This window comes from Besnoitia besnoiti, chromosome IV (assembly GCF_002563875.1).
Source record: "Besnoitia besnoiti strain Bb-Ger1 chromosome IV, whole genome shotgun sequence".
NCBI lineage: Eukaryota > Apicomplexa > Conoidasida > Eucoccidiorida > Sarcocystidae > Besnoitia > Besnoitia besnoiti.
The window spans coordinates 3,020,640-3,043,465 of NC_042359.1; the positions used below are offsets into that span (position 1 = coordinate 3,020,640).

The 22,826-nt window shown below is 54.9% G+C and overlaps 3 protein-coding genes across 3 annotated transcripts; 1 reads left to right on the forward strand and 2 right to left on the reverse strand.

Moving 5' to 3' along the window:
- Window positions 1-6,007: 6,007 nt before the first annotated feature.
- On the reverse strand, window positions 6,008-7,204 carry BESB_055440 (uncharacterized protein; the record flags this gene model as incomplete). The annotated part of the gene is made up of 1 exon (XM_029363979.1): window positions 6,008-7,204. One exon carries the CDS (start codon window positions 7,202-7,204, stop codon window positions 6,008-6,010), a length of 1,197 nt encoding a protein of 398 aa, XP_029219902.1.
- Window positions 7,205-9,230: 2,026 nt separating this feature from the next.
- On the forward strand, window positions 9,231-13,399 carry BESB_055450 (uncharacterized protein; the record flags this gene model as incomplete). Its single annotated transcript, XM_029363980.1, has 6 exons — window positions 9,231-10,570; window positions 11,063-11,233; window positions 11,631-11,724; window positions 11,934-11,982; window positions 12,381-12,527; window positions 13,020-13,399. 6 exons carry the CDS (start codon window positions 9,231-9,233, stop codon window positions 13,397-13,399), a joined length of 2,181 nt encoding a protein of 726 aa, XP_029219903.1.
- A 2,413-nt stretch (window positions 13,400-15,812) lies between these two features.
- Window positions 15,813-21,098, reverse strand: BESB_055460 (uncharacterized protein; the record flags this gene model as incomplete). Its single annotated transcript, XM_029363981.1, has 5 exons — window positions 15,813-15,927; window positions 16,663-17,006; window positions 17,383-17,894; window positions 18,666-18,994; window positions 19,411-21,098. The coding sequence occupies 5 exons, from the start codon at window positions 21,096-21,098 to the stop codon at window positions 15,813-15,815; spliced, it is 2,988 nt and encodes a 995-aa protein (XP_029219904.1).
- Window positions 21,099-22,826: the final 1,728 nt, after the last annotated feature.

Here is a 22,826-nt window from a genome sequence, read left to right on the forward strand (position 1 = left end):
GCTGAACACCCGCGGCGTGCCGTCGAGCCAACGGCCGCAGCGGATGAAGCCCACATGGGACCACTCGAATTACCTTGCTAGCAAACTTTCAGAACTGGGAGAGCGTCGCATGAACTGCTCCACAACGTAACTCGTCTTACTCAGCGGACTCTCAGGACTTCCTCTCGCCCGTTTTTCCGCGCGTCCGATTCAGCATGCAGCGGCGCCATACGCGCCGGGGCAGCGGCGAGAGCACCAAGCACAGAGCAGAGGTAACGTGCGTGTGCCTTGAAGGTCGGTGACCATGAAGTGCCTCAACGCGGCAGCACCGGGATTCCTTCTGTGCAGCGTAAATGAGCAATCATGCTCGCGAATGTGCGGATGTCTGCCTCAGTTGGTACGGAGGTTGTTCGCGCCACGCAGACGATGTGAACCCGCGTACTCGCACAGACACTAGACACCTTGGTCCGTGCTTCCAAGATGGGTCGGTTGGAAACGTTTAAGCCAGTATCACAGAAACCAAGCACTGGAACTCCGAATCAGGAACACTCTTCAGCTAAAAGGAAGGGCGACAAACAAAGCGATAACGAAGACCACGAGGAACCTACCTTCTTTGCTCGGAATCCCTTCTAAGTAGTTGATGCTGACCTAGAAACTTGTCCCTGCGCCTCCACTGGTAACGCCTCTCGAGGCTGCCAGTGAAGACGAGCAGTCGAATTCTATGTGAGCTAGTCCCTGTTCATTCGCCGCTACTAGGGGAATCATTGTTACTTCCTCTTCCCCCTCTTAATAAAATGCTTTAGTTCAGCGGGTAGCGTCGCCTGATTTCATGTCTGATAAATAGGACGGACGTCATGGGTATGGCTGAAGCGATGTACACCAGTTCGCCCATATAAACAACAGCAATGAAACATGGCAATGGAATTAGAATTCCAGGGGGTGGAAACCGAACAAAGGCATCAATGAAACGTTTGTGCTCACAAGAGAAGTCACCGTATTTCAAGGATGCCTGTTACACAACTCAACATTTGAAGCCTAAACCCTAAACTGAAGGCACGAGGTTCTCCGCTGTGCCCAATATTCAAGGTGATAGTGAGTTTACCGGCACGCAGAGGTTCCTTAATTACTCGTGATGCCTAATCGTACTGCTCACTGCGGCTTCATTACGCAGCAACGACCCTAATAAGTAGAATAAGGTGATGTGTCAAAGACATTGGAACAGACTTACCAAGGAGGGTATCAAACTCCATGGTGCCATTTGCTTTCAGAGATATGATGGTTCACTAGATTCTGCAATTCGCAGTGAGTTTTGCACTTCCGCTGCATCCTGTAGCCTTGGCGCGAGCCAAGACATCCATTGCTGAACATTTAAAATACAAATGCTTTGTACGAATCAATCTGCGATAGCAGAGTGAGGAGATGATCCCCGCTTTCTATACAAGGTATTTTTGGTTTAGTCGAACGGTGCTGAAAACAAAGGAAGTGATGCTGCTGTCAGGAAGACAACAAGAAGGCATCACACTGGTCGTTTGCAACCTCGAAACGATAGATGCAAGCTCATTGTTGAATACGGCTTCAAGGGTTGACAGTTGATAAACGCCTAAAGGACAACGTGTGAATGATTCTTCCGCATGTTCACATAAGGAAACCTTGTTACGACTTCTCCTTCTCTAACTATTAAGGTCCAAAAGTTCCCATCTCGGGCGCAGACGCATCACAATCCAGTCAGAATATTCCACCGGAACACAAATTCGGTAGGCGCGACGGCCGGTGTGTACAACAGGCAGGGACGCAATCGCGCAAGCTGCTGACTTGCGCCTACTAGGCATTCCTCGTTGAAGATTAATAATTGCAATAATCTATCCCCATCAAGATGCATACTCACAAGATTACCTAGACCTATCGGCCAAGGTTATAAACACGTTAGATGCATCAGTGTAGCGCGCGTGCACCCCAGAACATCAAAGGGCATCACATTCCTGTTACTGCGTCAAACGCCCATGCGTTAGGCTCAAAAAGACCCTTTAAGAAGTGGTACAAGAACACGAAGTTCCTGATCCATTTTAGCCAGTTAAGTCTCGTTCGTTAACGGAGTCAACCAGATAAAATACTTCACCAACTAAGAGCGGCTATGCACCACCACGTGTAGAATCAACGAAGAGCTATCAATCGGTTGATCCTTCCTATGTCTGGACCTGGTGAGTTTCCGCCAATGTCGTGTCAAATTAAGCCACACGCTCCACGCCTGGTGGTGCCTGTCCGGCAGCTCCTTCAAGTTTCAGCCTTGCGAACATACTCTCGCGAGAACCCAAAGACGCGTTTTCTCAAAAGGTGCAGAAGTCAAGTGTGACGTTTTCCTAGCTCTAGTCGGCATAGCTTATGGTCAAGACTACGAGGTATCTGCCCGTCTTCGAGCCCCTAAGTTTCGTTCTTGATTCCTGAAAACATCTCTGGCGAATGCTTTCGCCGTAGTTCATCGTTAACAAATCTAAGCATTTCTCTTCTGAAAGTTAAATACGAATGCCCCCAGCCGCCCCTGTTAATGATAACCTGAACCCCAAAACCCAACAAAATAATGCCACAGCCCATCTTTTTATTCCACGCTGCAGTATTCAAGGGGACATGCTTGCTTGAAACACCATAGTCTCCTCATATTAGAAGTCCTGGAAAAACACTACGCAAAATCGAGTGTGAAGCGCTGCTAAAACGATGCTTATTTCTCCAACTGCGCACTCCTAAGGGTGGACTGGATGCTTCCAGCAGAACTCCAGCTGCGAGCTTTTTAACTGCAACAACTTTAAGATACGTTATTGTAGCTGGAATTACCGCGGCTGCTGGCACCAGACTTGCCCTCCAATTGTTACTCTGAAAGGGGTTTGGATTCCCATCATTCCAATCGCTAGAAATGAAATTTCCAAAGTTGTTATTCCTTGTCATCGCCTGCCTTAGTTAGGATTGGGTAGCTTGCGCGCCCGAGGCCTTCCTTGTATGAGGTAGCCGTTTCTCAGGCTCCCTCTCTGGGATCGAACCCTAATTCCCTTTAACCAGTTACTGGTACAGTGGTCCATTACAGTACCGTCGGAAGCTGGTAGGTCGGAAACTTGTATGAGCCCTCGACGACGGAAGTCATGACACGACCCGTTCGCTTACTATGAATCACCTGAGGACCACCGGAAGGCGGTTGGTTCTGTATCTAATCGACACTGCCCTTCCAGAGGAAGTTGCATGCGCGCATGTATTAGCCATATAATTATCACGGTTATCCTTGTAGTAAAGACAATCAAATAAACGATAACTGTTTTAATGAGCCATTTGCAGTTTAGCCGTATAAAAGCGTATACTTAGACATGCATGGCTCAATCTTTAAGACACGCATATGACTACTGGCGGGATCAACCAGGTTAATATCTTCTTGAGGTGAACCACCTCTTCATCCCTTTCTCCGAAGAGAAATTGAAAATTAACCCGTCCACCTCTCAGATTCATACATCAAAACGCGACGTTTCTAATTCGTCGTCTCAGGTATTTTACTTTTGAAACAACAACATATCATCCGAACATTTAGTCAGAAAGATTGCTGCTGATGATTCAATTGATCAAGCCTGTCCATCCACTCCACATCTGAAGCATCCTTCCACTTCTATTTTACAGATTGATTATCTCTACTGTTGTTGCCCAAAGAATTCGACAAATTCCAACGTCCAAATAACAAGAGATTTAGTCAACGCGTGAGACAAAGTGGTAAAAGTCCGAACGTTTTGCCGTCGAAGCAAAATAATAATGCATTTCAACTTTCTCACAGTTTTCAACTAATCGCACGTAAAAGATTCCCGTTGTTTTCGTAATGCCAAAGGGAAAACATGAACTACTACTCTTTGAAAGCCAAATCATACAATACGTTCAACAACGATAGTGCAAAGGCCGTCCTTCGGCCTCGTTGTCACATCTCGAAGACATGGCGAGCGTATGCTGCCTTCCAGATCGCTCTGCTGAAAACACTAAAACAGTGTATTAGGAAAACCAGCGACAAACGAATCCGTTTTGCATGTGGAGGTAAAACAAACTCACAATCTCACTCGAATATCTGTTTTCGTGCGCTCCAAACGCTCGCTGCGCACGTATGACACACGCGCCTGTCGCAACGCATATCTTCATCAAAAGCGATACCACAAACAATGCTGCGCAAGTTTTCGCTTTCCTCAACAACGATCCTTCCCCATACGACACGTCGCCGTCACTGGACACCACACCTCGCCCGCAGCCGACGTCTCATCCTTGACTTCAACTTTCGTCAGGCGACACTATGATCACCATTCCTCTTCCATTTTCTAGAACCACTCACTCCTTCCTTTTTTTCGCTTACCGTCAAGAAAACGTAAGATACCACGTTTCAATAGAAGGGAGACCCATCATCTATGATCAAAACGTGACAGCTCCCTTCGTTCTTAGACATGCCGAAACCTTGTATTACAACATTTGAAGCTTCTACATGCATGATATAATGGTTTGGTGAGGCGATGACATAAATAAAAAGTGGATGAAACAGGAGAGTTTCTTCTTTCTACAGAGACAGACCTACGAGATTCGTGCTTCTGTTCGGCTTTCATCTACATGTGGTGCGTTCTATGTGATGCATACGGACGATATTACGTTGTTACTATAATCAACTAACGGAGTTCTTGTAGGCGGCTAGGAGGTCCGAGTATTTCTTTGTAAAGGTCTGACGGTTTAGTGACTGATTTATTTAGAAAGGGACACGTGAATAACGGCAAACAAGCAAGCGATGTAGTAAGTAGCAGTATATAATATATATAAAATAATAAGCAAGTTAAAAAAAGCTGTCGGCACCCGAGGGTATTCCCTGGGAGTCACCCACCCAAGTACCAAGCGGGCCTTGCGCCGCTTAACTTCGGAGTTCTGAAGGGATCCGGTGCAATCGACAGAGTATGACCGACAGCAAGTGGGCAACCTCTTCAAATTGCGCCATCCCAAAGCACACCTTCTTTTGGCACACCCTTTTGTTTCGATATTACTACCATTATCTCTTATCTTCCACCGGACGTCATGCATCTCAACGAGAGTAATGTAACCAAGCACGCTACAGCAGCTTGTTTTATCCAATGTAGGGAACCAAGTCACTAGCGCACATTTCCTACGGATCGCCAGCGTACACTCGGTTCAAGGCTTGTCCATTTTCGCCTTCGCCGCTCCCACAGCCCGCACTCCGCATGTGGGGAGAAGCAGCCAAACAACATGTAGAGCGGGGGAGCTCGAGCTCAAACAAAACAGAGACGTCCCAGCACCAGGAACCCTCCGCCAGAAACGTTAACGACAATCTAGTCTCGCTCTTCCCAGCGGAAGCGCTGCACGTTCAGGCCCATCACGACGTAGATTCCTTTCCTGAATGCCAGTACTAGGAAAAAAGACGACAGTATTGACTACTGATGAAGCCAGACGCACTTGCGCGGGCGGCGGCGTTACTGCCGCACGTGTGGTCGGCTGGAGCGGTTCCTTGTGGGCACAAGGCTGGCCTGCATTCAGGCGAGCAAACGAATGCGGTCCTCTAACAAAGACTGAATAAAACGGGGATGCCGCCAGGCAGCCCGAGGCGGCTGCACCAAAGCATTTAGGAGCAAGAGCTTCCCACACAGCGTCAGGCAGCCGCGGTCCACGTCCGCCTTGAGAAAATGACGCCTGAGACTTTCACATTCCCCTCACGCTTGAGAGGTGCGTCTTGCAGCGAGGTCGATCCACCAACCGTCCACGCCCCAGACTTGTCTGCCACCGCTGAAACCCTATACTGTTTAACGGCAGGGTGCTGACTCTATTGCGGGCCTGTCCCGAGAGTCCAGCCAAGTCCCACTCCCGCATAGCTGCAGCTGTCGGTTCCAACACTTCTGGAAGCCCGTGCGCCAGCAGCGTCCCCGTCATCTCCCTTTCTCGCGCTGCGGCTCATATATTCCCGCCATAAATGACGTGCGTCCCAGCAGAAACAGACTTTGGACGATGACAAATCCTTTCCCGTGCCCTAAGGTCGACTCGGCATCTGTAAGCTCACGAGTTCAACCTCCTCAACGGGCTCCTCCGGTGCTCCAGCGGGACCGGCTGCGGGTGCCACCACAACGCCGTCCCTGCGCGCATCCACGTCAGCATCACCGCTAATCTTCAGCTCTAATAGAGCGGCGGCGCGCTTGGCTCGTTGCGCTAGAAACTCGGCTTCGATGGCTTTGCGTGCGTTTTTTCGAGCCTGTTGTATTTTCGAGATCCGACGCCTGTCCCCCAATTCGAGGCCGGCGAAGATCAAGCCGAACAGGGCGGCAGTTCCGACGGCGCTCACGCCAAAGCTGCAGAGTTTGAATCGGACGCCTAGCTGTTTCCTGAACATCAGATTCAGAAACAGCGTGGACGCGGCGAGAGCCAGGTTGACGCCTCGTGGGTGCTGCTGCAGCCGGGTCACGAGTGCGTCAACGCCTCTTTCCCTGAGGAAAATCCTTTTCATCGCCAGGCTTTTCTTCTCGTCCAGAGTCAAGTCCGACTTGGCCAACTCTCGCTCGAGTTCCTTCTCGAGCGCCTCGATCTCCTCTATCTCCTTCTGGAAGTCCTTGTCCATTCGCGACTCCCGCAGATAAAACCAGATGTAGTACGCGGTCAAGACGAGCGCGATGAGTGCGTACGCCGGCTCCGTGCCGATGGTGAGAAGCCGTTCCACAGGCTGGTTGAGCAGGAGGAAGTGAACCAAGTTGAAGATGTTGTCGCGGACCACTGAGCGCACGCCGGCGCCGAGCGCCACAAACGCCCCCAGACTCAGGGCGCGCTTCAAGCCTTGCACCCGTGGACGAAGCAAGTTCAGAACACGGGACAGCGCCACCTGCTCCAACCCCGATGCAAACTGATCAGAGAGTTCACCGGACCCTTGCTGCTGCAGCGATAAGTCCGTGGACGCGGACCCTTTCGCGCCTTTGTACCCCGTCGGTCCAGAGGCCCCTGAGGCCCGCTCCCGGCTCTCGAACGCCGCGATGTCTGCGGACGCGGCATCTGCGGGCAGGACGACATCCCGACTTCCGTGGAGGGCATTGCCGCGCGACCTTTCGCTGCGAGACTGGAAGTGGAGTTCGGCTGCGCTTGCCCAAGTGGAGACTGCCATGAGCAGAAAGGCGGCGCCGAACGCGGCAATCGTCCGGCGCCGCGGCCTCCGCAGGCCTCGAACAGAACAGGTCTCCCCCATGGGGAGTGCAGGGGAAACGCGCGTACGCGGAGGCAGACGCACCGTCGTGCGAACGCAACACGACAGCGACTTCTCTAGATCGTCGCCTGGCCTCCTTCCGTGGAATTTAAACTGCGCTGAAATCGCGCGCTGGACTAGGAAACGCTGCGAGCATTTCTGAAAAGGAGCTCAGCTCTGATATGTCATCGTTCCCGGGGACAGCACGCCGAGCCAGAGACAGAAAGCATGACGCAGCGATACTCTAAGAGAAGCGCGGAGCGGCGGCAGGAAATGCCGGCAGCCGCGAGGGCAAAGGGTGCCTCGGCTAGGATGGTGACGGAGAGACCCTGAACCCTAAACCCGGACGATGCAGCCCAGAATAAACGAAAATACGGAGAGGACGCTTTGTGAAGGCCTGCACACGCGTGAGGGAAAAGGGGAACACCCGCGGTGCGTGGTCAGCTGCGCTTCACTCCTGTTCTGTAGAGAAAGTTGAATGAAAAGGAGCGGAAAAGGACAGGGGCGCTTGATGCTGCACCAAACAAAGAGTGAAGACGCATGCGTTGAGAAGGCAGGAGGCAAGGGGGCCCCCTAAAGAGCCGGAACAGGGCAGAACCTGGCATTTTTTTGCTCAAGTAGGCACAGAGGAAATAAGTCGGACTGCGATGCTCATAGCAAAACGGTGACGCAGTCAGCCCTTCCTTCCTGCATCGTGAGAACACAGGGACAATATCCGCGTTTCCACATAAATCCAATTTATGGAACCGGCGTCGACTTTTAAAATGGCCCCCGGCGCCGCGCCAACGGGTTCCTGCGCCTATACTGTTTGCGTCCTTCAAGCCACATGATACCAGGTTCTCAGCTTGATACGCCGTCTCTGTGGTGGCGTCGTCAGCAGTGGAGCTTGCCAACAGTCAACCGCTCTCTTTTCTCTCAGCCACAGACACTGAGAAAAGAATTTGCAGACAGAAAGCCCAGGGTGGGTTCGGGGACGGTATCTCGCCCGCGGCGCCGCCACCGTCGATGCACTGGCGGGCTCGCGCTCGAGCGTTCTCGACCTGAGGGCCCACGGCGGTCAGCTGATGATATATATACTGCATGCGCTGGAAATTCCTCGGTCGCATCAAAATTCTCGCAGCAAGGGCGTGAACATCCACAAAACACACCACTAACCCAACACACCGGCACTTTCAGAAAAAGAACTGCTCGACGGAGGCGATTCTCCCCTGGGTAGCTCCTTGGCTCTTGCTGTGTGTTTTTCCAGGCATCGAATTTGCTTGCATGTACGCGTAACGCGGCCGACTTCTTTGCTCGGCAAGACTCAAACGCCATTGCCCTGCCGGCTATTTCCGCACTTACTGACTTCTCGAGTCAACACCGAGGCCCTTCCTCGCTCTTTTGAAGCTGTTCGGAAGGCTGCTGCTGTCTTGTTCTTCGTTAAGAGGGGATTCTTCGTTTCTCCTCTGTCGCAGTCACCCGCGGTTGTACAAGCACCGCGCGTGCCCTTGCTGCGTTCCCATGTTTGCCCCTGAGAGCGAAGCACTTCCGGCTCTCGGCATCGCCCAGGACTTCAATTCGTCAAGGAGACAGGCTGTGGCGCCTCTCGAAATCGTTTCTCGGCTTGCGACGCGAGTCGAAACCTGTCCATCAAACGGCTGCCACGTAGCCATACCGTCGCATCCTTTCCACGTGTTTTTTCGCCCTGACCGCGGTGCCAGTTTCTGCAGGGGAGGCTGCGACGCATCACTTGCTCAGTCTTGACACGCAACAAGGTCGCGGGGTTGAGTGTGGGCGGCCTGCGTTGCCGTCTCACTGCGAAGCATCGCACCTGTCAACACCGGTCTCTGCAGCGCTTGGCTTGTTAGGGATGCCGTTCTCTCACTGAGAAACACCTGTGGACGAGGCGCTGTTCCATCTTCCACGTTGGGATGTTGCAGGTCGTGCCGGTGTGTTAACGAAGCAGGGGCCCTCAAGGTATTGATGAGTAGCGCGGAGACGCTGGCCGAACGCGTGCTGCGGGCGCCGGGTTTCCGCTTCGTTTTGCACCATGCCGCAGCCTTCAGCCCCGCCCCCGCCCCCCTTTCCGACGCACCGAGCTGCGGGCGCGGCTCCCTCCAGCCAGCTGTGGCCTCCCTTCTCTTCGTTTTCGCATTCCTTTCCGTCGTCTCCGCCTCCCCCGCCGCCCTCCGGTCCAGCGCGCTGCACTGCCCCGCCGCCGGGCGCGTACCGCCCCCCGTGCGCTTCTGCTGGACGTCCTCCTGCGCCATCTGTCTCGAGCTGCGCTTCTCAGCCGCCTGCGTTCGGCAGTGCCGGAGGTCAGACGTCGCGGCCTAGCCCGTCGCCACCCCCCCCCTCGGCCTCGCCGTCGCTCGCGCCGCCGTCGCTCCCGCCGCGGCCTGCATTCGCCGCGGCAGGTTCCCACTGGGCGGGGGGACCCTCTGCCGTCCCTCCGCCGCCGTCGCAGTCTTCAGTTTCTCCGCCGCCGCCTCCCTGCGCGTCGTCGCTTTCGGCGGCCTCCGCTGCATCGCCGTCCGCGCTCGGTCGTTGCCTGCGGGCGCACTCAGCAGGCGCAGAGAGCGCGGGCGCGGCTTCAGAGCGACGCTGCTGCTCCTGGTGCGCTCCTGCACCGCCCGCCTGCCCCGCGTGCTCCTGTCAGGCAGCGCCGGCGGCATCTGCGCCTGCCGCCTCGTGCGCAGGCTGCGCCGCGTGCTGCTCGCCCTCCCACGCATCGGCCTTCCAGCGATGCGCCTCGCACGCCCCGCCGTGCCCCCCCGGTTCCTCGGCTTGCGCCAGGTGCTGCGGCGCCGCCTCGGCCACGTGCTCCGTGCCGCCGCCGCCTCCGCCGCCTTCGTTCTCGCCTCCTCAGGCTCATGACGCTGCCGCGAGGGTCGCGCAGGGTGCCCCGCCGCTGCGCCCGCCTCCGGCGTTCTGGGGCCCTCCAGGCGTCCCCACGGGGTTGCCGCGCACCGGCGCAGCGGCAAGCGGGAGCGACGGCTCCGCTGCGGTCTGTGCCCCCTCCCCACCTGCAGCAGGCGGCGAGGACGCGTGCTGCTGGCCTGGACGCCAACAGGAGGCGACTTCGCCCGCGGGCGCAGCAGACGGCGCCGCGGTATCGGCACACCCTCCGCCCCCGAGCCCAAGGGCGTGGAACGCGCCTTCGCCCTCTCCGGCCCCTCCCCCAGGGCACCAGGGAGCCACCGGCGCAGGCGTTGCGCCTGTGTCTGCGGCGGAGCCTACGAGGCGGGATGGCTGCTACGGGGGCTCCGCTGTGCCGCCGCCGCCTCCGCCTGCCTCAGAAGCGAACGTTGGAGCGCGAGCGGTGCCCTGGGCGGGCAAGCGCCAGGGTGCGTGGGAAGGACAGGACGCCTCGGCGAAGAAACGACGGAAGTAAGTATACACACAGACTCGTTCTCGGAGTCGAATAGGGGCATCGCGTGACACTGCGCTTGAGGAGAGCGACCCGAGGAGCCGCGGCAGCAGAAGCGGAAGGCAGGAGATTTCGGACGCGCCGGTGCACATCGCCTCTTCTTCCAAGTCGACTAGCCGACTCCATGGGAAACCTGAAATCGGCATGTTTTATTGACATCTAGCCGCTAATATACAATTATCCAAGAGTCCAGCCCGTAGTGTATACTCTTCAGAAAAAGCAAAGAAATGGTTCTCTCTTAGAGGTGATCACTCCAAGTACGATGCTACGGATCAGACTAGCATCTGGGGACGTCTGATCGTCGCCGTTGTTTGGAGATGTGGGCAGCAGTGCCGGCCCCCGGTGACTCGCTTACTGAGTGCACCACCACGTAGATAATTCAGAGTGGGTGCACGCTTCCGTACTTTTGCTTCCTTCATAGTATGGTTGCCTCGCGTGCTTGCTTTCTGCAGAGAAGACGAATTTGTTTGTTTGATCTGCGACAAGACATTTCGAAGCGCGAAGAGGCAGCAGCATCACGAAGAAGAGGAGCATCTTCCCTGCGACTATCCCGGCTGTACTTACAGCGGGCCTGTGCACGTCATGGTCATGCACAAGCTGAAGCACCTCAAGAATGAGAAGGGGTGAGGGCGTCGGAACACTGCGAGTTATCTACTGTGATGTTAGAGGCGATCGCGGATTTAGAAGTAAACCGCGGCCAGCGCCTGATCTCCATTGACGAAGGTTCCTGCAGTCACGCACGGCTGCCGTTCGCCTCTCGAGTGTTGGCATCGTGAGGATTGTCTCATGAATGGCGAGTCCGGAGTCATCGCCGACTGTTCTCAGCTTGGATGCGCCAGTGACGGCAGCGGCAGATCGTCGCTGGCGAGGGCGCGCGCCGAGATACCCCATTGTTATTGCAGCAACTGGTTTGCTCAGTGAGAGACGCTGGAGGCTGCGGTTTGCAACGTCTTGCCGCGCCTGTGAGGCTGGGTGCAGTCAGTGGTGTGGCCTGCGCCGCTGTGCCCTTTTGTGTTTCAGGGAAAGCTTGCTCGACAGTGAATCGGAAGTGGCGGCGTGGCTGGCGGCCAGGAAAGAAAACTTCCCGTCGTTTCGAAAAAACCCCAAACCAAAGGTGTGCACACTTTCACTGATGGTTGCTGGCCTAGGGTCCAGCATAGCAGTGCAGCTCCACGAGGAGCATATTCAAGCTGGTTCGCTGTCCCGGTGCGCTTCTCCATGGAACTGCGAAAGACGGTTTTAGCTGTGAACGAGCTTCCGCCTTTTGCAACGAGGCTGTATGTGTGTAAGTGAGAGTGTCTTGCTTTCCCTTCACCCGTTCAGACCCCAGGGCCGGCACGACCCCCTCCTCGGCCGAAAAGCGTGTTGGAACGTAAGACAGGGCGCGAAGCACAGGGCGTGCTGTCAGCGTCTCTTGAACTCTTGAGAAGATACGAATGATGCGGTCCCTGCCGGGGAGCCCCAGTCGCTAAGCCGATGAGTTGGACTGCGTGCCTGAACATGGCTGAGTCGCCTTCCTTCCGCTTGCCTCGCAGCCGTCTGGGGCTTTGAAAGAGCAGAGGCGAGAGGAATATCATTTGCACGTAGTGTCAGTCGTGCGCGTGGTCTCGCGGTCATGGTGGGACGGTAGCGCATGGAGTTGAGGTCACCTGGCAGGATCTTCATTGTCGCCTTCCGCATGCGATTCTATGGGGAGGACGTACAGTCAGTCCTTCTGTTCCGTCCCGATCTCTAGCGCCGCTGGTTGTTTTGTGCGTGACCTGTCCACAGGCATTCTCAGGGAAACCATGGAGTCTGCGTACGGTCGTCGCTTGATTCACCCGGCATTCTTCTCTAGCGCCTTCTGTCCAGAGTTACCCAAGATGCTGGCTGCCCCTCCGCCGATCTACTCCTTGAAACGCGAGTTTCGCTACGCCAGTGAGTCACAGTTCGCGCTTGAATGCCGAACGAATCACAGGAAACTACAGCTGAAGCTGCCACGTGGCAGGTGGCTTGTGATGTCGGCGCCCACAGATTGGCCGCGTGCATTCGGTGTCCGTCGCCGGAGGTCTCCCACAGAGTTGTCAATGTGTGCATTTCTAGTCGAAGTGCACAATGAGTGGGACGCATTAACACCATCAGGATATCTTGAATGCAGGCCACCACGTGGAAACATGCCATCAAAAATACAACCACGCTGATGTATCCGCCTGTAACGCCCCGGCGTGGAAGGAATGGGGGGAGGGGGCGCGGTTGAAAATTGTGCTGGACAGTTATCTTTTCCCGGAGTGTGGTGTTGAAGGATCCTCGATTTGCAGTTCAGTCAGCCTGTATTCCAGGCTAATGCAATTTGTGGGCTCTGCTATCAGCATGTTACCTATTGTCGCTTTCCCGCCACCATTCGCGCTACGCTTTTGTTTTCAATTGCAGCACTCCCTCGGTCTCCGTACTCTCATCCGAGCGGCCTGTGCCCGTCGTCGTTTCTTCTGCCCCCAGGGGCAAAAGGCCCCGGGAGAGATGTTCGGTCCACAGGCCGAGGGAGCGGGCCAGAGGTCCCCCTGCGGCCGCCGCTACTGTATCAGTTGCTCGCGCCAGAGATACGTGGATACGAAGTTAAGCTGATTGCTGCGATTCAGTTCATCGTACAGAGTAATTTTTTCATGAACGAACCCCGCGCGGAGGCGGAGAAGGAGAGGCTGATCGAGGTCGTTGAAGAAAAAGCTGTGGATGGAGAAACCGATGATTGTGCGCAGGGAAGCCATGCGGCAGCGCAAGCAATCGCTGCAGAAGGCGAAGGGGCAACAGACTGAATGTGCTGAAGCAGAGCACCTATCGACGGAAGCTGCATCGACACCAGTGGAGCACAGCTCCGACTTCGAGCAGTCGAGCCGCCCACGTTAGAGGCCGGCACACACCGGTGAGGCAGAAGAAGACGCAAGAGGGAAGAGGAAAGTGACGAATGACCTCATTCTGCTCGGCAGACGGTGACACTCGATTTTCGACGCACGTCGAATTTTGCAGTGAGGGGACGGTATCGCACGCAGCAGATGATGAGCCCCCCTTCTCCCACGCGCGCGTTTCCGGTCTAGTTGTTTGAGCTGAGTATCGAAACGGCGTTTTGTGGACACAGAGCCGTGCCGTATCTTGTGCTGGCTATCGTACATCCTCTCAAGAACCAGTTTGAAGAAAACTCTTGGAATTCGTTTAAGCTGTTCGTCCTGCTGTGAGACCTGCCTGCAACCTTGCGGAACTATATAGAAGCCGGAAACCTGTCCGAAATGGTACATCCAGCTCAAGCTCGACCCTGCGCGACGACAGCTCACTGCCCACTTATGGAGCATGACTACTCTGGAAATACTTTTTGTCACAGGCCTACTTCTGTATGCACTGTGCTGCTGCACGCATGCGCCCAACAACTAAGAGTCTTACGCACGGGCATAGTGCTTCAAATAGTGTGCGACAGACCCGATGACACCTGTTTCCAGTCCGGGTGGCGGCGGTCACGTGGGCGATGCAGAAGCGCCTGGTCTCAAGTCAGGAACCCGTCGCCGCTGTGCGAAGCAGTTGACCACGGAGGCTGAACGGAATATGCGGAAAAGGCACCTCGCACGCGGTTTGCAGCACTTTTATCCTCGACCGACCATCACCCCCGCGGTGAAGAAGCAAGTCCCAACAGCGTGAATCGATGAGCGAAGTTACACAGGTCAACGTCTCTCCACCGCAAACGCCTTGCTTTTCATACTTCTGAGAGGCGGTTGACTGACCGCTTTGAACATCAAGAAAGGTGTCAGCATGATAGCAATGTGCCAGATGGAATGTACCACCCAGTACGTCTCATTTGTGGCCCAGGTAAAGCACGCGAAGGCTACTCCAAACGTTCCGAGCCCCAGCAAAAAAACGAAAGGCCTCCGAGGAATGAGACTATGTGTGACAACGAGTTTCGCAGCAAGGAGGAGAAACCTCCACGTGCGAAACGGGGACGCCTCTGTGGTGGTGCTCTGACCTCCGTTGTCAGCAATGTTAAAGGGCTCCCACGGCTCGTCGCGGGGTACAACCTTAGTATAAGTGACTCGTTTGGATGTGCAGAGAAATCCGGGCAACCACAATCTTGGCCCGTGCAAAAAATTTTCTCGCGGGCCATTCGCAGTACGCGTGAGTGCGCCCGGAGCGTTCACGACTGAATTCGCTTGAGAATCCATTTCGTCTGCAACAGGATGGGAATCGGCGCTTACATGCCTGACACATACACAGCCTGGATCTCCGTAGAGGGCTTCAGCGTCACAGTTCGCCCCTGCTGGTACTTTGCGGTCCCAAGGGTGATCCGTTGACAGAATTCCGTGGGCAGGTTGGTGCACACCAGAGCACTGCATACAAGCCGCTACGGCTATCGTGTGCCGCGTGACCACTTGAACCTGGTCGCGTCTTTCTGTCATGTGGCGTTCACGCGAACGACGCCCGTCCCGAATGAGTCGGCATGACGAGCTTTCCTGTCGCCTGTCGGCGCGTGGCAGTGATCGCGGCCTGGCAGAGCCGGCTGTTGCATTGTGGTTGAGTCCTCCATAACTCCCTATATCTTGCAGCGGACCGTCGTCGATTTTTGTCGGTGCAGGCGCTTCATTTGGCTCGCCCGATGGATACCCCATAGATGTCAATTGTGCACGATGCTCAGTATTGTCATTGAGGGCAGCGGACCTCTCTACGGCGGAGCAAGAACCATATGATGGGGTGTCTCTTACACAGCTCCCTGCTTCCCGCGAAGATGGCGGGAGGCTGCGTGCATGCAGAAGCATCTCTCTACCGGAGTCGTCACTATAATTCGGCGATCTTATGCGCTCTGCTGGATCCAATGGAAGATTTCCTACAGGGGTTCCCTTGAATAGTTCGCCCAGAGTGCAGCCATTATTGGGATCGCCCTGGAATCTATCGGTTACATTTCTACGTATGGGGGCGCCATCTGGAAAAAGAACAGGGCTGGACGTACAGGACAGCTCTTCCAGAATGGGCTGATCTCCGCACCTGGTGACACATTCTCGACCGCCAAAGGTGTCTGCGCATTCAGCGTTGTCGCCATTACGGTTGCAGTGCACCCAAAGGGAGCCACCGTATTCCTCGTTTTGCTTTGCCTCGACCCTTGTGGCAGAAGCCGCAGAACCAGTGCTACGAGTTGTTTCGCACTTGTTACCTCCACCGTCGACGCCGCGAGGGTAGTCGCCTGTCTCTGGCCTAACGTGAGGCGACGAAGCACTCAGATGGCTGCTCGCGGCCATGGAGGGCTTCCCTGGACTGCGGAGACCGCTGGTAGTTGTCTCCCTTTCTGCCCTTGGCGCGATGGGGGTTCCTGGAGTGCACGCGTTAGCGTGTGCTCGGAGACAGAAACTTGCTTCAATGGCCCGCTCGAGGTCCAGCCCTAGATGAACTGCCTCCGCTGCTACGGCGCCTCGTGCAGTGGAAAGTAGGTAACCAACTCTTAAAGTACAGATAAATCCCACAAGAGAGAAGAGAAACCCCAGGCCTATTCCTGTTACAGTGCCCTGAATGAGCAGGACAGCGCTGGTCATTGACAGCAGGAAAAGCTGCACCCTGAAAGCGCATTCGAACAAAGCACGAGATGAATCCCGCCATGAAGATACGAAAGAAGCTTCTGCTGTTGTATTCCAGGACTTCATGTTTTTTCTACGCGTAAACGACGAGAGCAGCATACACCGCCACTGTAGGAATTTACTGCCCGATTCTAGGCCACGCTCTATCGCCTAGCAGGAAATGCTCTGGTATCTATACATAGCATGGTGCACATAGCGTGGTGCAAGTGCGTGCGTCTGGCTGCACTAAGTTTTTGCCACGTCCATTCTCGAACAACAGCTTTGAGGGATGCTGATCAACTAAAACCGTTGTATTCCATACGTCTATGCACGCGGGCGATAGCACGTGATGTGGACTTTTGCCGCGGGCATTCGTCTCAAGGCGGTCTGCCTCATCTTCATCCTTGGTGAGATACGCAAGCATAAACCCAGTCGCCCAGACGCCAGTACGTGAGGCGTGGCCACGGGCCGGCCCGGGCATGGCAAATGCTTACATTCTGTGCGTGCAGATAGAGAACTGCATCAGCGTGACCGCCACGCACATGAAGCTTGCCACGCTGCCCAGGTGATCGAAAAGGTATAAGCTGTGTGGTGGGAGAATGCACCAGAGCTCGCTAAAGCAGACGTGGTAAAAAAGGGAGACGACAGCGGTGAACAAGAACACGAAGCAAGCCACGATATCACCAATCTGTGCAGCCCATGCAATCGCGGGCACCATTGCCACGTTGGAAATCATGACAAGAGAGGATGCGTAGTCCGGAAGCGTCTTCGCTTCGCAGCGGTCGCCCATAAAGCCCTCCGGACACAAGCACAAGAACTCCCAGTGCCCACGCGCTGCCTGAGCAACACACGATGACCCGTGTTCACACGCTAGTGGGCAAAACTCTGCGACGTGGAAACTGAAGAAGATCTGAAGGCAAACGAGAGGGGAGCACCGGTGAGAGCTGGCACGATGGCATCACTTGCCGCTTTACGGTGTAGTCTGAGAGCAGCGAAAGAATTCCAGCTGCCGGGAGCGTGTCATCCGTCACCGAGGCATTCTTTAGGAATTACCATCGTACTTCACTGTGTAATGCATGCAGTAGTGTCTCGCCTTTCCAGGCATGGTCGATCGCCGTGGCTAAATTGCATTACGAGCTAATACACGTGCATGCACCCCCTAAGAATGCTGAGACGTAAGAAATCACTAATGCTGTGGCGGCTCCAACCCTTACCTGTATGTCACTTCGGGGGTTGTCATGCGCGCCAGCTGTCGCGACTCGGTGTGCGCCAGCCCTTTGTGGCTCGCCTGTCTGGCTGTCATCCATTGGTGAGTGACGCCGAACACTACCATGTCCTGTATTTTCTTTAGCAATATCGTCGGACGAATTACGATAAGACGGCTGATGGCCTTCCAAAAGCGACTGGACAGAAGAATCGTCACTTTCAGAGAACGGAGAACGTCCTTGGCGGGGACTGAGAGACTCATTGGCTGAGGACTGTGCATGAATCCTGGACTGGTTTTCTCTTGACTGCTGTCGAGAGACGTGATTTATGATTCCGCGTTGCTCCGCTCCCGTCTGTACAGCATCTCTGAGCCCCTGCCTCTTAGAAACGCCGTGCGCTGTCTCGCTCGTGCTGAGAGACTCATGAAACGCATCTGAAGCTCTCTGAAGGAGTCTCCAGCCTACGATGTACTGGCCCGGAGACAGCGTCTTGAGCGAAGGTGTCTGGAAAACTAGGAGACCTGGGACATGTGCTTCAGGGAGCTTTGATGGGGAAAAGCTCCACTCGAACGCTGCATCAGCTACAATGTCCCTACAGAAACGAATGGAATTTCCCATCGGGTAGCGGGACAGTGTAGATGCCACCTCCACACCGGACGCGAAGAGTGGCACTCCACCGTTCTGTGGCTTCCCTTGGCTACGAAGGTGCTCTTGTGCATTGTCCTCGATGGTGTGAGGCAATGGAGAAATGATTTTTTCAGAGTGTGAATGACGATGGAAGGTATGACTGTTTTCTATTAAGGCGTCCAGTATATGGTCGGTGAAGCTCGAAACCGGATACGAGTTGTTTGCTGCCTCTGTCAGGTTGTGCTGGTCCCGCTGCCTCATCCTTGGCTCTGACGCTCGAGCAAAAGACCTGAACGGCTCATCTTCCATCAACCGGTCGCCGCGTTTCCCGCAACCAACCTTAGGAAGGATCTGCGTCTGTACTGGGGTTGCCTCCCCTGTCTTTGCTTCTGCGAGAAGCACAGGTCCAGGTAGCAGAGAAGGCAAAAGGCAACTGTCGACGTCGTGTGACACGAGATTGTTTGGTCCCAGTCATGAGCAGTACTGGGCCCATCGGATCTCAGCTGCGTTGCGGACTCAGCCTCTTGAAGCACTTGCAGTCCAGCAGGTGTTGTGACTTGCAGAAATCTGTCTCGGAATCAATGTTACCCAGTCGGAGTGGACCTGCTCAGCATACGGCTTGACGTTCGACGCGTCTCCACATCAGAGACCCGCAAGCTTCTCACCTTGTTCGTTTTCCCTCCCGTCGACGGGTGAATCTGCAAGCGCCGGCTCAGCATCAACTGAAACGCCTTCAATGCTGGCAGAAGCCCTTCTATAATCGGTTCTATTAGACGAGGCAGCTGCACCAGACGTAGGGGTGCCATCGCTCGATCTGCTCATTGCTCTCTCGATCCACTGTGGCAGGGCATCTTTTCGGAGGATCATCTGCAGCACCAGAAGTGTCTCTCGAGGGAACTTCTTTTGAACGGACGTGGCACGCGGCACCAGCATCGTCGTGCGAAGGACTACCGCGGGAAGCAGATCATCGCGGCCAAGATACGCGAGTCCATAGCTGAAATGGCACCAGAACACGAGTACAATCAACTAAAATTCAAAGCGTCTGCTAATGAACACAACGTAGCAAAGACCTCAGCGACGATCTGCCGGCTGGATGAGCGAATCTGTCCAACACAGACGCAGACCGAGAGCACGTGAGCAAAGGTCCCGGCAAGTTCTCGCATGCCTACGAGACTACGTGGATGAATGTTGTAAGGTCGTCGTGACTGTATCTTGCTTGGCTCCCGCTGTTATCCCTCTGCTCAACAGAACGAATGGCTATGTGAGCTCGACGGTCGTTGTGTAACTGATATGTCGATTCCTTAAGAACGAAGCCGCGGGTGCTGCGGGAACCAGATGCGGCAGCACCCGCGGCTTCGTTCTTAACGAATCGACATACCAGTTACACAACAACCGTCGAGCCCGTCTTACCTCCACCGGCCGTCCCAGGTCAGGAGCGTTGAGCCGTGAACCAATTCCCTGCTTGCCCGGGCTTGTGTAGGTCGTCTTGCGTGGAGAGGGGGTAACCCTGCGGTGAGTCGCTGACAAAGCCGCCGACTTGCAGGCCGAGCGGCTATTGTCTCGGCACAGCTCGCTGCGCTTAATCCAAGCAGAGGGTCCGGCCGAGCATCCGTCCCGCTCTCCGATCGTGTGGAGTCTTCATGTGTGGCTGGGCGTTGCGGCTGTACTGGCGTCGAAAAGGGAGACGCAAGCGATCCAATATTTGGCGCGCTAAAACAGGAGGCTGATCTATTCAAAAGATCGACCGGATTGGAAGACGTCCTGGCCCGGCTCACATCTGCATCTTCAATATACGCTTCGATAAAAGCCTGCGCTTCCTCTTGCCCCAACTGATCAAGGGATCCACCTGCCTTCAACAGGTTGAGAAGGCGTGGATTCCCGGACGCGCGCTTGCCTTTCGTTGGACAGCGTCGCCACGCCGCCCTCTTCCTCGGCGAGAGAGCCGCCGCGCGCACGGCCGACTCGGCGTTACTGACGTTGTGCATCGGGAAATGCCACAGTCCGCGCTTGTCAACTGCGGATGCTTTCATTAAGGGTATGTGCACGCCATGCCCATTCTTGGACTGCTGCGGGAAGCTGCCAGGCGGCTGAGACTCGCAAGAATGAGCCTCCACGGAAACTTGCACAGCTGACTCATGTCTCATCCTCACTCCCCTAGGGCCCTCACTGCCTTCATGGCTCAAGGGGCGCGACGGAACCGACTGTATAACATCAATCCATATAGGGTCGGCGGACATGTGAAGGAACTCAACGTGATGCTTGACGAGCCAATGGAGAGTGTCTGAGTTGACACCGAGACCTCTCCTTTCCGCGGGCGAATAGGTAGCCACACTGGTTGACACTCGTATTGCAGCGACTCGCATCCAAAGCCCTCGGGAGAGGCACTCGAGTGGAATCAGCGTTTGGCTCTGGAGGGCGCCTTTAGCTTGAATAAATGCGGCCAGTTTTTCAGCTTGACTGCCGCCGATCTCAAAAGGCGGCAACTTCGTGATCTTTCCTTGTGGTCCGGAGACCGTTCTCTTGAAGGTGAAAGGGCGTTGCTGGAACGTTGAGAGACGATGATCTGTGTCTCCGGTGTTTGCTTCAAAATTAAGGCCAATGAAAGGGTAGATCCGCGGGCCAGGACATCCTGTCCTCCCTTCGCTCTGTGAGTCACGTTGTGCGTCGTCTGACTCCTGCGAGAGGCGGCGTTCGTCAAGCTCGACATCACGTGTAGGGCCGGAGCTGATACGCAGTCTTAACGGCAGGAACGCAAGCATTCCCGCATAGGATCCCTCCTGCGCTGTGTCATCCTCATCATGGGATATCCCGTCTCGTTGCTTGTGAGTGGACGAACGTGTTTCATCGTTGTGTTGTTCCAGCGTCTCCGCTCCATGACTTCCAATTGCTGACAAAGGATTCTGGATCGCACGTCCTCTTCGAAGAAGTGCCTCTGATTCGAACGTGTTTGAACGGCTCTCGAGAGACTCAGAAACCTTTTCAACAACATACTCCACGAGAAGTTCAGTCGTCGCAGGCTGAGGACGCGAGTAGCACACGCAACGATCTAATTCTCTGCCGGTGCATACGACTCCGTCCCCACGAAGACATTCAAACATGACTGTGCTATTCTGAATAGCAAAGCCACCGACCACAGCCATTACCGGGCCCCTTGTGGCATACCCCGTTGAGGAAGCGTTCCGCTTTCGTATTGTGTGGAGGTGCTTTCCTTCATCCCGAGTGCTGTCATGAGACAGGCCTGAGATACCAACGCTGTGATTGCCTCCTCCCTCGCGCCAAGGAGCTTGACGTTGTGTGATACCAGACTGAGGGCCACATACACCGTCAGGTAGGCAGGCTTTTGAGCCAGGTGACAGTATCAGCGCGCGTTCTCGCGAGAAAGCTGCCCCCACACGGACCGCGAAGGCTTTTGGTTGGGATCTTAACAAATGAGTAATACGGGTGCCGAATATTCGAAGGTGCCCGTAAATTGAGACGAACCAGGTGTGGCGACCCCACTCCAGAGGGATTTCCATTATAGCGCTCGTTTCTATTCTCCGGACGGCGTCATATTCGAAAGCGGTTGCTGAGGGCACACGCATGAGCACGGCGGCATGACAGCGGGACATATTCGAGACTTTCTCACTACTTCCCAGTTGAAATACCAGCGGGCATCTGAGGCGTGCAAGGTTGGACGCAAATTCGATCTTTATATTTCAGGAACCCGTGAAAGTAGACTGTTGTGGTGCTCTTTTCCGGCGCGTCGCACTTGCACTTTCCTTTCCTAAAGAAGCGGAAAACGCTAGCGAAATATGGGGTTAACATGGCCGTTTCGTGTACTCGATGTTGCCTGTGAGGCCGCTCGTCAGCTTAATACGTCTCTCTGCCCGAGTAGTTCATGCAGGAGGATGATGCCTCCCCCTCCACTCTTATTGCATCGCATCGTCCAGTATTCTAGATGGTGCATCTGCTACGGCATACGTCATCATGAGGCAATAACAAATTAATATACACATGTTTGTCTGTTTTTTTCTAAAGATCTCACGGTGATTGTTCTTCCGGATGTAGACCTCCCCCGCGACTATGGTCCCAGGTTTGAGTTTCACAATGTCAAGTAGAAGATTGATATGGCGAAAGGAGGCAAAACTCCTTCGTGACATTCCAGAAAATACCCTAAACTCGACTACTTCTCGTTGCCTGATAGGGCGACGACGCATTAGCCATATCCAATCCCACTGAGCGGACGGGTCCACGCTGTGACCGCTTGATGGAGCAAAGTCAGAGTCGCGCACGACCAGCGGCACTGTAGACGAACGGCCACGTTTTCGTTTTTTCTGTGCCGCCGCGCTACCGGCGTGAAACCCCCCAGTGTACTGCTTCACGATGAGTTCGTTGCTCGGCTGCCCGTTGTCGGAGACTGCATGTGAATGGTGAAGAAAGGGGACCGCAGACGGTGAAATCTGTGGGATGGAAGAGGAAATGGATTCAACGAGATGCCAAAGCCCGTTCATTAGGTACGACGCCTGATCACTTGAATCAACTGGGGCTCCCATCGGCACTACATCTTTTGTGGGTATGTAGCGACCATGTGTTCCTGTTGTTCCCGCACGAGGTACAGATCCGGGGCTGTCTTTCTGCGTCTCATCTTCCCGTGAAGGCATTCTCAGAATCGCCGTGACTTGGCGTTCGCCGTCTCGGATTCTTCGCGGTCTGCTGTGCAACAGGGCGTTCAGAGAAGCCCTTGAAGTTTTTCTGGGCCATCCCAGCGGCTGCGGAAGACGACTATCACTAGAAGCTAGGCCTCGCGCAGTAGCTGCTTCTTCCGTATACGAGGAGTGCAGTGTATG